The sequence below is a fragment of the Entelurus aequoreus genome, linkage group LG05 (genome assembly GCF_033978785.1).
Source record: "Entelurus aequoreus isolate RoL-2023_Sb linkage group LG05, RoL_Eaeq_v1.1, whole genome shotgun sequence".
In the NCBI taxonomy this organism is placed as follows: domain Eukaryota; kingdom Metazoa; phylum Chordata; class Actinopteri; order Syngnathiformes; family Syngnathidae; genus Entelurus; species Entelurus aequoreus.
The window spans coordinates 71,610,228-71,626,342 of record NC_084735.1 but is presented as its reverse complement, the minus strand read 5'-3'; the positions used below and the strand labels follow the sequence as shown (position 1 = coordinate 71,626,342).

Below are 16,115 nucleotides of genomic sequence, written 5' to 3'. Positions count from 1 at the left end.
ATTTTGACAGTGCTGTGACATGCATACATACACATAAAGAAAAGAATGTCAGTGAAGGCATCATCCATCATTTTTAGAAATAGAAAGCGACTCAGTGCTTTTATATTGTCCATACTTGTTGGCTGGGTGAATTTTTTTTAAACAGGCTTTTTTGATTCAGATTCAAACAAAGAAGAGGTTTCACACTTTTAATTCTCAGTTCTCTGTCGAAGAAGGGCCATTGACCTCTGACCCCTCAGAGGACACGGTGGACGTTGTGATTGCCGGAGTGGACGTGACGGTGATGGGCACCACTCTCACCTTCCCGTCACTGACTGCTTTCTCCCGTGGCGCCTGGATCTGCAGCTGACCTCCCACCAGTGAGCAGCTGACGGTCTCAGGGTCGACGCCATCCGGCAAGTCAAACTCCTGCCTGAACTCCTGACACTTGTACGAATAGGAGCCCTTTCCGTCGTCCTGCTTCTTCTCCGTCTTGCCGCTCACCCTCAGCTTCCTGCCCACCTGCTTGACTGATAGCTCCTCAGGGGAGAACTCCTTGGTGTCCAGGCTGAGCGCAAAGCTGCCGCTGCTGGGCCTCAGCTCGTGGAAGGCGATGGGTTTGAAGGTGGCGGATGCCGGCGTGTGGTCGATCTCGTCGAAGATCTTCTGGTGCAGCCGCTCCATGTACTCCATGCTCTGTCGCATCTCCTGCATATGGCGGAGCATCTCCTGCTCGATGTGGTAGAAGAGAGGACGCGCCTCAGGCCACAGGCTGCGGACGGGCCAGTGCATGTCCATAAACGGTGTCATGGCGACGGCGGACGGCTGGAAGATGCTGGGGCACAACATACTGCTTCTTTTCCTGTTTTCTTCAGATCACAGCTTGGGGTCTAGAGTCTGAACTGTCTGATGCTGGACTTTCCTGCTTCTTATATACATGCATACCCGCCAGAAAGTTCCAAAGCATTCCATGTGGGTGTGCGTGTGTGTGTGTGTGTGTGTGCGTGTGTGTGACACTGTCAGAGTCTAAATGCAGCACAGCCTGTATTAGTGCGGCCGGCTGCTGCATGCCAACATATTGCACACTTTGTTCTATTTCTGCTGCTTTACTCTGTCATACTAGATAAATAAAGTAGCATGACAGGACATCCACCTGTAATTGACCATACAGTAAAAAAATATATATATAATGTAATAACCATTTTACTATTTAGTGAAATTGCATGTTTACATTACAAGTAACGAGTAATGGGTCAATTTGGACAGGAAAGAAGAATATTTAGTTGAAAAACACACGTTTACCCATTGCTGTATTCCCTAATGTTTATTAATCATGTTGTTTTTGGTGGTCTAGTGTCTTGAAACTAGTTTATAGACATAACAAACAGAAACTGATTATGTTTGTTGTTATTTATGATAATACCCACAATAGGTGGCAAGCACTGATGTTGTCTATGTTGTTGTTTTTACGACAGCCGCTAAAGTGCCCTTACCACTTTTTAATGTGTGATTGACGGTTGATTTATGACATATTTACTTGAGATTAAGCTGTCAACCGAATGACTATTAATTCTATAAGTAACCGAATGATTATTAATTCCCTAAATAACCGAATGATTATTAATTCTATAAGTAAAATATTTAATAAATAAATTCACATTGTGTTCTTGTAGGGGGATTAGCTCAAATGGTAGAGCGCTCGCTTAGCATGCGAGAAGTAGCGGGATCGATGCCCGCATCCTCCATGTTTTATCAAAATGTTTTTTACACTTTTGCATTTCTATTGACACATTTGATTTAAAAATCAAAAACCATGACTTTCAAGTAATGTTTTACACGAAAATTACCTTTATTTTTCCACGGGGTTAAGCTGGTGTCATCGTGTTTTTTCATGGCGCTGACGTGCACGGTAGGGGAGAGTCCCTCCGAGGTCAGGCGTCTGTCCGGAACACACCCAAATAAGGCTCGAGGAAGTGATGACGTTAAACAAGGAGGCGCCATTACATGTCGGGCAAATCCTTGTTGTTGACGCGTGTCAGTCATTTCCTATTGTGGCGCTAGAATGTTAATACGAATGGTATTTGGTTTGTTATGTCTAATCTCCGTATTGGACGGAATTATGGGCTAGACGGTCACTGAAAAAAAGTCTTCGTACCCGGAAGTGTGCTGGCAGCCCAACGTGGGAGTTCACCAATCTGACCATATATGGGCTTCCTCTTTGCCTTATTTGGTAATATACGTCACGAAGAGAGTCTTTATAAAGCCCAGGAATCCTCTTTGCGGGAACCTGTTAGAGCGCCTGTCCTGTCTTTCGCGACACGTGAAAAAGCCCAACCGGAAGCACTGTCACCCCCTTCATTCAAAATAATCACTTTATTCGTCCATCGGGACTCTCCTTGGGATCCCGGACAAGGTTCGATCCGCATTGGCTTCGTTCGATGGTCCGACGTACCCCCCAAAGGAGCAAATCCCGTCCTCCCCTACTTCACTCAGCTCGGTCCTCGGGCAGCGTCAGCAAGAGCGTGCCGGTGCCCCGGAGCTCCAGGAGCGGCTGAGTCCCAAAGAGATGGCAGCAACCAAAGCGGAGGTTATGCTCTCGACCCTGCAGATATCCGAGCCTCTGACATGCTTCTCCCCGCTGGACGGTTATCCGAAGCTGGAGGAGCTGCAGTTGCTGCTGCAGAACGCCGCAGAGGGTGCCGGTGAACACGGATGCTATGGAGGTGAGTGTGGCATCACTTTATTGCCCCTTATAGACTACTTAATGTGAATGAACAAACACATGTTGTAGTGAAGAAAATGACCAAAAAAAAAAGTTATGTGCCCTTTACGATGTGTGTGTGTGCGTGTGTGTGTGCGCGTGCGCGTGTGTGTGTGTGTGTGTACGTAAATGTGAGCAGAAAAAATATAAAGTTGTATCTTGCATGTACAGTTAAGTCCCTCATTTATCGCTATTAATTGGTTCCGGACGTGATAAAACATTTCCGCAAAGTAAACTCATAAAGAAAAAGTTTAATATTTTAACTTTTTAAGTTAAATGTGCCATTTTATGCTTGAAAATTCTTAGTTTAGGCCCACAAATTTGTAGAATTGTATTTTATTTTTAAAATAATAAAAAACTGTGATTCGTGATATTTGAGTTTTATTTGCGGTGAGGTGAGGGAAGATGTGTTTGTGACTAAGATTCAGAGTTTATGCAAATGAGTGATCAGCCAGTTACAAGTGTTCTTCTTGTTTTGTGTTTCAGATTTGCTGTCAGAACTGTCAGACCTGCAGAGTCTCCCCCCTCTGACCCCTCGTATCCCCCCTCTGGCGTACAATGGACGCTTCACCTTTGAACCGGGTTCCTCCACCTCTGGCAGCGGCATGTGGCCTGAGCCTCTCCTCAGCCTCTTTAGTGGTTTGGTCAGTGTCACAGCCCCCCCTGCCCCTCCTGCAACCTGTGCAGAAGTTCCCGCCTCTTCATCGCAGGTGACGTTGTCGGTGACTTCGTCAGGGTTGACCCAGCCTAGCTTTCGGTCCACCGATATCAGCTCGGAGTTCACCGTGCTGCCGCCTGCCGGCTCTGACTCCCAGGTTGCTCCCTTCCTGTCACAGGGGCCTCCTCCGGCCTACCCCACCTCCAGAATGGGCATCCAGCCTGTGGTGCCGTTGCTACCGGACTACATCCTGCCTCAGTCACAGGACATTGGGCTTCACCTGAACCAGGACCAGAAACCTGTTATGTCACAAGGCGGGAATCCCCAACAGCTGCCATTTACGCCACTCTCCACCATCCAGGCCTTCTCCTCTCAGTTCCAGAACCAACAAACTGCACATGCATGCAAGCTCACAAAGCCATGCCGTGGCAGGAAGTTCAATCATCAGTGCAAAACGTCGCCACAGGAGCGCCCTTATCTGTGTCCCGCAGAGGGCTGCGACCGCCGCTTCTCCCGCTCGGATGAGCTAACTCGCCATATGCGTGTCCACACGGGACAAAAACCCTTTCAGTGTCGTATTTGCATGCGCAGCTTCAGCCGAAGTGACCACCTGACCACTCACATCCGCACACATACGGGGGAAAAACCATTCGCCTGTGCCGAGTGCGGGCGCAAGTTTGCCCGCAGCGACGAGCGCAAGCGGCACACCAAGATCCACCAGAGGCATCGGGAACGGAAAGTGGACAGGAATCCTCCTGCTCCCTCCCAGACTCCTCCTACTTCCTCTTCAGCATGCTCCTCCTCCTACTCTTCACCTGCTCATAGTTCCGCGTCCCCCCCACAGCCCGCACTCTTTCCCCAGTCATCACTAAATCTGCAGCCATCCTTCCCGAGCTACCCCAACCTGTACTCCTCTTCCTCCAGCTGCTCCTCTCCTCCATCAGATCGGCCGCCCAGCATTGCCTCTCTACACAACATCTGCTAAAAAGGAAGACTTGACCTCTGACCTCTCACTGGAACAGTGCAGAAACTTCAAGAACAGTCAGCAATTTGACATACATTGTTATCTGAATGTAAATATATGCATATAATTATTTTTGTACAAATGTTATGCGCAATATTTATCTACTGTGTAGGTTTATTTGTTCACATGCAGGTATGTGGCTTGATTTTTATATCAAATGTGTTTCTTAACAGGAACAATAATAAAATGTCGATCTTAAATGCATCATTTGTTGCTTGTTTATTGACACTTTCACTATTACAATAAGCACAACAATTTGAAACTAATTAAACAAAGCAGCACATAACTGAAAAAGCTCTTCCGGTATCTGGAAGTATTTTACATTGACAACACAGAAGCAGATTATCCATATGAAAGGAAATCCCTAAAACGATCACGGTGTATTTATATAACTGAGTGTGTGTGCGTGTGTGTGCATGTGTGTACTTTTCCTTGCAGCCAGTTGGCTGCACTAAGACTATAAAAGCCACAAACCAAATATGGAGTTTCCTCCTTGTTCAGCGGATATCCTTATGCCCAAATATGGAGTTTCCGACTGGCTGGCTGTCTGACTCAAAGTCCGTATTGTGTGCGCGTGTGTGGCAAACCCAGATTACATTCACTTTATTTAATGCCAGCAATTTGGATGAGAGCTTGATTTAAATTTCAGGGAACTGAATTTAAGTCATGTCAGTGGAATGTTCTTGGAACAGCGGCGACACGTGTGCGCGCATGCGTCAAGTGACGTCAGACGGCAAACAGGAATTGCAGGTCGGACTGGATCTTGGGCAATGGACGATTACCGTCCATTAAGTCAGAAGAGCAAAACACATACATTCATACACAATATAATGCATTATTTTACCTAAACGAATGTTCTGTTTTTATGTAATTTTTTTGTGTTTGTATGATTTGTTTGGAACCTGTTTTCAATCTGTGAAAAAGCACGGTTAGTTTTTTGTTGGACAACAGAGGGCGCAGTCCACCATTTGAATGTGAGACTCGTCCATAAATTCTGGGCCTCACTCATATTTTTCCACTTTATCACGTTTTTTGCTCCAAAATGATTCGTTTATTGACAAGTAAGACACTGATTCAACCTGCGGTATATGTTCTATTAAATATTTAATTACATACCCTCCTTCCACAGAAAGTTTCCGTAGTGTAGTGGTTATCACGTTCGCCTCACACGCGAAAGGTCCCCGGTTCGAAACCGGGCGGAAACACTTATTGTTTTTACTCAAAATTAAAATTTTGTTAGGATTTTTTTTGAACCTCTTACAATACAGAAATATTTCTTAAATAATTTTTTAGAGTTTTGGAATTCATATTACCAAGACATCAACAGACGCTGTATCGATCCGTTGTGGTGAAGGAGCTGAGCCGGAAGGCAAAGCTCTCAATTTACCGGTCGATCTACGTTCCCATCCTCACCTATGGTCATGAGCTTTGGGTTATGACCGAAAGGACAAGATCACGGGTACAAGCGGCCGAAATGAGTTTCCTCCGCCGGGTGGCGGGGCTCTCCCTTAGAGATAGGGTGAGAAGCTCTGCCATCCGGGAGGAGCTCAAAGTAAAGCCGCTGCTCCTCCACATGGAGAGGAGCCAGATGAGGTGGTTTTGGCATCTGGTCAGAATGCCACCCGAACGCCTCTCTAGGGAGGTGTTTAGGGCACGTCCGACCGGTAGGAGGCCACAGGGAAGACCCAGGACACGTTGGGAAGACTATGTCTCCCGGCTGGCCTGGGAACGTCTCGAGATCCCCCGGGAAGAGCTGGACGAAGTGGCTGGGGAGAGGGAAGTCTGGGCTTCCCTGCTTAGGCTGCTGACCACGCGACCCGACCTCGGATAAGCGGAAGAAGATGGATGGATGGATGGAAGACATCAACAAGGAATGAGCTGAACCGTACCCCACCAAACCATGTTACTTGTGGAGTTTCATACAACTAATTTGAGTATAAACATACTAATATTAATATTATGTATTTCTCAAGATAACAGTCAGGTTATAGTAACTTGATTTATTTCACCCTTAAGGCACCAACAGTGAGTACATATTTGTGTGACACAACAAAGGAAACTGGCCAAACTCTTCATCATAGATAGCGGTTCTATCAAACAGAAACAACAAAAACAGAAAAAAGTCAGACTTGGATACAAATGTAAAAACCAATACATAGCACCAACATATATTTCAACATCATAAAGTATGTACAATATTAATGCTAGTTCAAATACTAGTTCTGAAATCGAAAGGTGTTCCCTCAGGCTAAGGTATATGTTGTAGCGATCCTGGATCCTCTATGCAACGTATACTATAGCCATCAGATATGTTGTAGTAAGTATCACAGTAGCAATCTTCTAAGTTCAAAATAATATCAGTTGTTTGTATTAACAAAATTGATGTATCTGGATTTGAGTTTACTGTGGCTGGTTTAAAGCCTACCCCTCAAAAAAAAAAAGTTTAGCAATGACAAAAGAACCAAATTGTGTTCCTCAAGGCTGCATGTATTTTGGGGCCCATTTTTATTGTTTACTCCTAATTCTATCAAAATAAAATTATTGCCACCAGTGGACGTGTTGGATGTACAAAGCGTTGTACAATTGGTGTACTTCCTTTAAAGACATTCAAATTTTTTATTAAAATAACACACCAGGGCATTTTATGTTGATGAATCCTGGAATACATTATATTGCCTACTTTTCAAAAAAAAAAAAAGTCTAACAATGAAAAAACAAGAAATGGTGTTGCCCAAGGCTGTGTTCTATGGCCCATTTGTAACGTTTTTCTCAATCATATCAATATAAAAGGTTCACCATCAGTAGACATTGGTCCAAAGTATTCCAATCTATCTACTTCATTTACAAATACCCTCTTTTTCGACAAGTGCAGTTTTTGTTGATGAATCTGAAGCGGTTGACACTTTTTGTGCTTTTTGTTACTCACTCCCGCAAGTGACTATTGACCCTTGCGTGCGGTTTGTTTGTATCGTTTCCCTCAGTGGAATCATTAGAAAAAGTATTCATCCTCACCTGTCAGACACACTGGTAACCAACCTATGTATACTTAGATGTGCCATTACAGCGGTCGTTAGACAGAGTGATGTTGAATGAATTGATCTCACATTCGGACATACTGTATCTTCACATCTACAAATTAAAACAAAAGAAGCAAGGAGTCATCAGCTTTCAGCATTTGCCCTACCATGTCCTTCCTTACCTGTCAGCAAAGTGACTTGTGACATAGTTGATGCAGTTCAGGTTTTGATTGGTGTCCTCCAAATCTGCGGTCCAGCAAAACTCCTTCCCCTGATGCCCATAAGTGGTCAAAAGTACCTCAATAGTTGCATTCAGGGCTGCACGGAGAAGAACGCGTTACACAAAGTGCAATCGTGGCTGATGATTCGACATGGTGTGCGGGCTTGAATTTACAACAGTTGATCATCTGGGTCTGATTGTCACAAACGACTGACGTGAAACAGGTGCTATTGAGGCAGGTGTTATAATAGTCACTGCAACGACAAAATTCATGCAAAAATGCTGAAATAAAAGCAAAAAAAAATGAAGTGTCGACTCTAATATTTTCTTGTCATGTCCACTTGTAACTCGCCATCCGTTCTACCTGGGGTTCAAACCTGTGTCCTCCGAATGACAATCGAGAGCGCAACCACCGGGCTAAAAGCCCAAGCTGTTAAACCCCTGCTCAGTGCAAACTCTTAATGTGTTAGGGAATGAGGGAATGATGGTTTATAAAGGTACAGTCGCTGGTGTTCATTTTACACTTAACAGTTACTTCAACATGAATTACAGGAATTGGCATTTGACAACATTTCTTTGATCACTTGTGCGGAGACTCAATATAGTTATCGTTATTTTTAAAACATATATATATATATATATATATATATATATATATATATATATATATATATATATATATATATATATATATATATATATATATATATATATATATATATATATATATATATATATATATATTCAAATGTTTTTATTTCTTTAATGATTTTAGCAATTTATTTTAATGTTTCATCATAATTCATCACTATACAATATAATTTTTAATGATATAATACAATATAACTTTAATTTATTTTATCTTATTTATTTGTATTAATCAATTTTAGTTATCGTTTGTAAATATAATTAAAGTTATTATTTCTTTAGGTGATTCTATTAATTTATTTGTATTTTTTATTTTAACTTATAATTATGCAATATACTATTTGATTATATAATAAAATAAAACATTCTATTTTATTTGCTATATTCATTCATTATTTAATGTTCTTATTTATTATTTCACTCCTATTTCCATGTCATACTCTTTAGGCAGCGAACTATAGTTACGTGTGACTCAACAACAGTGCCTCGACTGGTTGCAACTAAGTACTGCACACCATTATTCAATCCTTTAGTTTAGAATAGGTCAAATATAAATTGCTTTGTGTTTCACTAACATGATATTGACAAAAATGTTAAGTTAAGCCATCTTTTCCTATCAGTTTTAATTTTTGAGATGTATTTTTTTTAACAAACAATTGCGTTAAAATAGAAATTATACACTTGTTTTTAACAAACAAAAATCAATTTAAAAAATACCCACTGACCTCTCATTCTCCTTCTCCTCGTTTTCTTCTCCTTCAGAGCCTTCATCAACTCCATTCTCAGACTCTTCTTCATCTTCTGATTCCTCAGATGACGACGAGGACGATGAAGAGTCGGTGGTAACTTTTTGGCACAAAGTCACTGGCAACATGTTAACATTTAATCAGTTTAACCACTAGACAAGCAGATTGTTCAAAGAGGAAACCCCCCGACCCAGGGGAATTTATATATATATATATATATATATATATATATATATATATATATATATATATATATATATATATATATATATATATATATATATATATATATATATATATATATATAAACAGGCTTCGCTACACATCTTAAAATGTATAAACGGCAAATAAACTAAACAGAGCCACCAGTGCGCCGCTAAAAAGCCGCATGTGGCTCCAGAGCCGCGGGTTGCTGATCCCCGGCCTAATTGAACATTACAACAAAAGATGGCAACTCCTGTTTTGATGGCAACTAGTAGGTGTGTGTGACTCACAGGTGACTCACATTGAAAATCCTCAGTCAAAAGTTTGTTCTGGAATGTTCATGTACAGTACATACCGCGGACGTACGTACACCATGTCTGTATGTGCTACACATACAATGTACAAACATGAGCGTGAGTGTGTGCGTTTTTCTTTAAACTAACTCTTCATTCACACGCATTTCATTAAAAAAAGAAACATGTCAGTTTATTCACAGCTGACATTCACATATTCAACTTTTCACAAAAAAACCATCATGCAAACAAATAATAATCAAGATAGTCAAAATGAATGAAATGTAGTCTGTGATTGAGAAGGTCTAGTCTAGCGTGTAGATGTTCTCCTGAACTGGTCTTCTCATCCTTATCTCATAGATGATGTGGGGGGGTTCCTCACTGGAGAAACTGAAAAAGAGAAGCCGTTCTGTCATACAATAGTAAAATGGTGCGAAAGGCGGGGTACACCTCATTGCAGGGCCAACACACCCACATTTACACATTAGAGCCAATTTAGTGTTGCCAATCAACTTATCCCCAGGTGCATGTCTTCGGAGGTGGGAGGAAGCCGGAGAACCCGGAGAGAACCCACGCACATGCAAACTCCACACAGAAAGACCCCGGGAATTAGACCCAGGACCTTCTCGCTGTGAAGCATGAGCACTAACCACTGTGTCACCGTGTTGCCCTAGCATGTTACAATGGAAGTAACATAAAGTAAAAGTACACAACTTTTGTTAAGTTAAATATAAAGTTAAAGTACCAATGACTGTCACACACAAACACTAGGTGTGGTGAAATTACTCTCTGCATTTGACCCATCCCCATGTTAACACCCTAGGAGGTGAGGGGAGTAGTGAGCAGCAGCGGTGGCCGCGCTCGGGAATCATTTTGGTGATTTAACCCCCAATTCCAACCCTTGATGCTGAGTGCCAAGCATGGAGGTAATAGGTCCCATTTTATAGTCTTTGGTATGACTCGGCCGGGGTTTGAACTCACGACCTACCGATCTCAGGGCGGACACTCAAACCACAAGGCTACTGAGCACTATAGTTATTATTATAGGGATGACCGATAATATCAGATTGTAGCTGCTGACAGAAGCAACGTGTATATTTGTTATATAATGTCATAGTTGGTGAGAATAAATACATACAATGCATAAATATAAGTTCATATTGTACACATAATGTGATTCAAAAGTTATTTCATTGGGTTGATTCATGCAAGTTTATGTTGACTTTATTTTTGTTACAAACCCATGTAAATTGAGAGGGGAATATATTTTTTGTTACGGTTTGGTCACATTGTTAGGGGGACAATTAATATGTGACGGAATTAAGGAAGCAGCATGAAACAACAAGTGTTTGATGGAGAAGACGTTAATGGGAGTCTCGGGTTGAAAATAAACTTTATGCCCTTGGAGTTTATGAGGCCAATGAGGTATGATTCTTTCAGATATGTATGTGAAATCAATGTGTTTTATTTTATTGGATGTCATACTAATTGTAAGTTCTGCTTGCTAATTTTATTAGTTCTGACGGCATTATATTTGGCATCGTTGGTAACGTGAAGAAGGCGTGGCTGAAATAAATGTCTGTGAGCAAAACGAACGACTCGAGCCTTGATTAAGACCTCGGAGGGAGTAACGACGCTGATATTGGCATAAAAATGTAGACATCGGCTCATATCTGTATTTCTGATACGGTAATGGCTGGATTTCACATGAGTGAGTGATAACCTCATCAAACTGCGCCGTGCTTCACAAAAAAACAAGTTAATATGTCTGGCGTCTGTTCTTCCCCTTAGATTGCAGATTGGGATAGTGACACTGGACAGTATCAGCATATGGGATACTGGTGAAAAGGATAAGAAGTAGGGGTGTCCCAATACGATATTGATATCTGATATCAGTATTAGGAAGTATTGGATGATATCGGCTTGGATGTAAAATCTCAGATATAATCGCTAGGATGTAAACAGTTTTCTTGTGGAAAGCAGTTAAATGTATTACAATAAACACACAAGGTTGGTATTTTCTTGTATTTTAGTGAAGTCATTTACAAAAGGTATAATTGGTAGGCTATAGACTACGAAGAGCAAGCATCTACACAACAGCTAAGCACACAATAGCACACAACTAAACAAAATGTCCTCGAATAAGCAGACAAGCTTAGTCTTTTCCTGTATTTTAGTGACGTAATTTACAAATGTTAACACGGTAGGCTCTACTGTAGGCTAGTAGAAGCAAGCAGCTACACAACAGCTAAGCACATAATAGCACACAAGCTAGACAAAATGTCCTCCAATAAGCACACAAGGTTGGTCTTTCATTGTGTTTTTGTGAAGTCATTTACAAAAGGTAGACTTGGTAGGCTGTAGGCTACGAAGAGCTAGCATCTACACAACAGCTAAGCACAAAAAAACACGCAAGCTAGACACAATGTCCTCTAATAAACAGACGGGGTTGGTCTTTTCTTGTATATTAGTGAAGTCATTTACAAAAGGTAAACATTGTAGGCTGTGATGTAGGCTAAGCACACACTTGACATAAGTGACCTTAATTGAACAGTATATTTGTCAATACAAACAAGTATCAAATAATTATAGTTGCAAATTACTTACACATGCAAAGTCTCCAATACAGAAGCATATTAGAAAGCATCCAGTAACAAACGTGTCCGCATCATTCAACTTACTGAATCATGACCCTAACGCGATGAATTATTGTGGCCACTAGGTGTTGACAAAAAAAAATACTACTCCACTTCAACTTAAAGACAGCATAAGTCCATTCCAAATGGGTAATAATAAATACATTAGTCTTTTTCATACATACTCTGTTTAAGTAATTTCACTTAATCAAGCCTTTTCTGACATTCTACACTACAAAAAAATACAAGTATGTATGATTTGTGCTGATATCGCATCGGATCAATATCGCCAATACACAAGGCTCCAATATCAGTATCATATCAGAAGTGGAAAAAGTTGTATTGGGACACCTTTACTATTGCCAGTTAGCGTCACACATACGGATGGGTACGAATAATTGTACTGGTGCCGATGTAAACATATAGTAACAAGACCGGAAAAAAAAGAAGCTGACAATAATGTAAACCGCATGAAAAATCAATTGAGAAATCAGCAAGTTATGGTTTATTTTCACTACACATCGCATTGTATTGCATAAAATGTGAAAGGGGCCCCTGCTGAAATGGTAGCCATGGAGGCGTTGACTAGTTATATCTATGACAACAACAAAACAGCACTTCCTCATTGTGCACCAATCAACCCTCAACGGGGAGCGAGATGCATTCACAAACCCTGGAATTATCAGCGTCAATAATACAACACAAGCAAGTTGGGGAATTGTTTCTCACATTCTGCTGGTTTTGCTGCGATAATTGCAACAATTTGTTGTGGAATCTATCTCTCAAAGTGTTTGTTGAAATCTAAATTGTACCACTTTTGGGGCATTCTATGTTGGAGGTACTGCTGTCTTTGTCGTTTTCATGTGCTAAACCTTCAGCCCTAATATAAAGTACACTAAAAAGAGGAATTACTCACCAGATGCTCCTTAAACCTGGTCTGTGTAACCCACCTGCATCGGAAATAGGGTATAAAATAATCATAACTTTCTGCATGAAGGCAGACTTCTTGTTTACATTCGTACGTACGCTTGAAGGCCACAGAGAGCAAAAACGCTGCCAGCATGATGAACACAGTGAGGGACAGAGAGAGGACGGGAACATTGATTTGAAGGGAGAGTGATGCTGGCGGGTTGACCACCTAAAAAAACAGCATAAAAATCTGACAATATAGTTACAGAAATGATGGCTTTACAATACAGGTAAGGGTGTTGCTCACAGTGATGGTGGTGGAATGCAGCATTGTTGCATTGTTCCTCTTTAGAAGGTCCAGCTGAGGCGACTGTAGCGTATTTCTGGTTTCTACCAGCCCAAAGAGACATGAAGGAAAAGTTTTTTTGTTTTTTTTTAATGACAAATATCCAATAGCACAAAATCTTATACACATGTCTTTGGTAAGATGTCATCATATGTTTTAACTTTTAAATTATCATTGAAAATAAAGTGCAAAAAAAAAAAGATAGTCAGTAGATTTTACGGGAAAAAAGTGGCAGCTTAGTTGCCAAAATGTCACCGTAACAATAACAGTGGTACCATTTTCCATTTACGGTAATGCATTGTAAAGACAACTATAGTATGTTTTATAGACAAAATTGTCAGCTCAGTCACCAGAATTTTACTGTAAAAATAACAGTGGTACCATTTTTACATTCACTGTACTGCACTGTAAAAGCTACAACTGTGGATTTGAGGGGAGAAAAACTGCCAGCTCAGTCACTAGAATTTTACGGTAAGAAATACCAGTGGTACTGGTTTTTCCATTTACAGTAATCCACTGTAAAAAAAAAAAAAAAAGTCATTAGATTTTATGGTTGTAAATTGCCAGCTCATAATGTTACCATAAAAATAACAGTGGTAACGTTTTTACATTTACATTAATGCACTGTAAAAAATAAGTTAGTAGATTTTACTGTAAAAAATTAAAAAAGGCAGTTCAGTCTCCATAATTTTAGCATAAAAGTAACAGTGGTACTGTTCTGTTTTTCCCATTTACACGCATTTAAAAAAAAGTCAGTAGATTTTACGATTAGATATTGTCAGCAAAATTTTACCGTAAAAATAACAGTGCTACTGTTTTAACTTTTACAGTAATGCACTGTAAAGACAACTGTAGATCTGGGGTAAAAAAAAAAAAAAAAACTTACCAGCTCATTCACTAGACTTTTACAGTAAAAAGAACAGTGGTACAGTTTTTCCATTTAAAGTAATGCACTGTAAATAAAGTTTTACAATTAAAAAAACTAGTAGCTCAGTCTCCATAATTTTACCATAAAAGTAACAATGGCAAATGAATTCCATTAACAGTAATGCACTGTAAAAAAAAAAAAAAAAGAAGTCAGTAGATTTAAAAATTGTCAGTTCAGTTGCCAGAATTTTACCTTAAAAACATCAGTGGTACTGTTCTGTTTTCCATTTACAGTAATGCACTGTACAAACGCTGACCGTAGATTTTACAGTAAAAACTGGAAGCTCGGTCGCCAGAATTAATGTATTTTACATTGTTTTCTGCATGTTAAACACAATGATTCTCTTCAAAATCTGTTTTGTGTTGATGTTTTGAAAGATGAATTGGATTTACATGTATTCTTAGGGTTTTGTTACAGTTTGTCTGACCTTTTGGGACGGATTCCTAAAAAAAACGAGGTATTATAAATCATATAAGAAAAACACCTGACTGGATAGAAAGTCTGAGCCCTATGGATTACTCAAATCACACTGGCGTCCCTCAAGGTTCCCTGACAGTCCCGTTATAGTTTCTAACATAGTATAGACCAATATAGTTGTCAGGAAATGATACACCTCTCCAAGTCGTCGCCTCAGTAAGTTGAGTTGTTGTCGTCGCTATGGTTGTTGTTGGCGACGTTGTCGTCGGGCTGTTGATTGAAGCTGACAACCCCCCCGCCCCCAAAAAAGTGTTAACAATCTGAGTGTATGCAGTGTTTTCCATTGGCAAAGAAAATACTCACTTTTGACCACCCGCAGGTTCATGATCACCTTCTTGTCATTGAAGAGCCCGTCGATGTCCACCCTGCAGCAGTACGGCCCACTGTCGGTCCGCCGCACGTGAAGGATGTCCAAGTCCATCTGTCCCTCCAGGACGTCTCCTGTCAATCGGTACCGGTCTTCCGCCTGCACGAGTCAAAGTCAAGCCTCTTTCATACCGTTTACGCCGTCTTTTACAAGATAATCATTTTATATTCAACACAGAGTCAATAATTGTTGTGGGTATTTTTGTTACCTCCTGTTTCTTCTTGGTCTTTGCTTTATAAGACATTTTGTTTAAATTGGTCTACAGTATAGGGCACCAATGACTGTGCCCCACAAATTCTGCCTAGCAACAAGCGTGCATGATGGAAATTTGAGTTTTTAAATTTTTTTTTAGCAGAATCGCTGACCTCAGAGATGACGCCGTTTTCATCCGTCTGGATGAGGATGTTGCTGCACCACAGGGTCCCGCAGCCGCGACCCCAGCAGACCCGACTCAAGCCAAAACGCTGCACCGAGTACTCGCAGGACAGGGAAGCCACGCCCCCTTCAGTCACTCTGAAACAGGAGGCCGGAACCAAACGGCCACCTGACCAGGCCGCAAAGTTTACCAAAATAATGCATGCCAATGTACAGTAGGTTTACATGTCGTATTTGTGTACATAGTGGTGTCATCAGTCGGCGTCTCACCTGACATGAGGAGGAACACGGCGGCGAAGGTCTGACTCTGAGGGGTACAATGGCAGCGAGGCAACGCCGAGGCCATCCTGATGTGTGTGTGGTCATAAATGACGCACGCCGACACACACCGACGCACACTGGCCGCGCTTCGTGAGGGTGTGTGTGTGTGTGTGTGTGTGTGTGACAGACAATAATAAAGACTTCATTGATTCCATTCTGAATGTCGGCTGTGTGTGTTGTCACCCTTTATGTTAATTAATAAAATG

The 16,115-nt window shown here is 41.0% G+C and overlaps 3 protein-coding genes, 2 long non-coding RNA genes and 1 other non-coding gene across 7 annotated transcripts in view; 3 read left to right on the top strand and 3 right to left on the bottom strand.

Moving 5' to 3' along the window:
* Window positions 1-951, bottom strand: part of hspb9l (heat shock protein, alpha-crystallin-related, b9-like) — a 1,016-nt gene extending 65 nt beyond the window's left edge. The window contains exon 1 of the mRNA XM_062046498.1: window positions 1-951. This exon is cut by the window's left edge and continues 65 nt beyond it. Coding sequence (XP_061902482.1) covers window positions 196-828 — 633 coding nt within the window. The 5' untranslated portion in view covers window positions 829-951 and the 3' untranslated portion in view covers window positions 1-195.
* Window positions 952-2,088: 1,137 nt separating this feature from the next.
* On the top strand, window positions 2,089-4,619 carry LOC133649822 (early growth response protein 1-like). Its single transcript, XM_062046497.1, has 2 exons — window positions 2,089-2,702; window positions 3,227-4,619. Exons 1-2 carry the CDS (start codon window positions 2,546-2,548, stop codon window positions 4,381-4,383), a joined length of 1,314 nt encoding a protein of 437 aa, XP_061902481.1. The 5' UTR covers window positions 2,089-2,545; the 3' UTR covers window positions 4,384-4,619.
* A 935-nt stretch (window positions 4,620-5,554) lies between these two features.
* Window positions 5,555-5,627, top strand: trnav-cac (transfer RNA valine (anticodon CAC)). The gene has a single exon. It is a non-coding gene; the product is annotated as a tRNA-Val (tRNA).
* A 784-nt stretch (window positions 5,628-6,411) lies between these two features.
* LOC133649821 (uncharacterized) lies at window positions 6,412-8,089 on the bottom strand. The gene is made up of 3 exons (XR_009826155.1): window positions 7,622-8,089; window positions 7,435-7,551; window positions 6,412-6,512 (listed from the first exon to the last, which is right to left on the bottom strand). It is a non-coding gene; the product is annotated as an uncharacterized LOC133649821 (long non-coding RNA).
* A 1,651-nt stretch (window positions 8,090-9,740) lies between these two features.
* On the bottom strand, window positions 9,741-16,018 carry timd4 (T cell immunoglobulin and mucin domain containing 4). Of its 2 annotated transcripts, XM_062048826.1 has the most exons (8): window positions 15,859-16,018; window positions 15,579-15,757; window positions 15,150-15,312; window positions 14,983-15,069; window positions 13,403-13,485; window positions 13,213-13,324; window positions 13,103-13,136; window positions 9,741-9,940 (listed from the first exon to the last, which is right to left on the bottom strand). In XM_062048826.1, the coding sequence occupies exons 1-8, from the start codon at window positions 15,932-15,934 to the stop codon at window positions 9,856-9,858; spliced, it is 819 nt and encodes a 272-aa protein (XP_061904810.1). In that variant the 5' UTR covers window positions 15,935-16,018; the 3' UTR covers window positions 9,741-9,855. The 2 variants fall into 2 exon arrangements, with proteins under 2 accessions (XP_061904810.1, XP_061904811.1); XM_062048827.1 differs by lacking the exon at window positions 13,103-13,136 and having other exon boundaries at window positions 9,760-9,940.
* Window positions 13,266-15,967, top strand: LOC133650993 (uncharacterized). The gene is made up of 3 exons (XR_009826348.1): window positions 13,266-13,385; window positions 15,166-15,297; window positions 15,566-15,967. It is a non-coding gene; the product is annotated as an uncharacterized LOC133650993 (long non-coding RNA).
* Window positions 16,019-16,115: the final 97 nt, after the last annotated feature.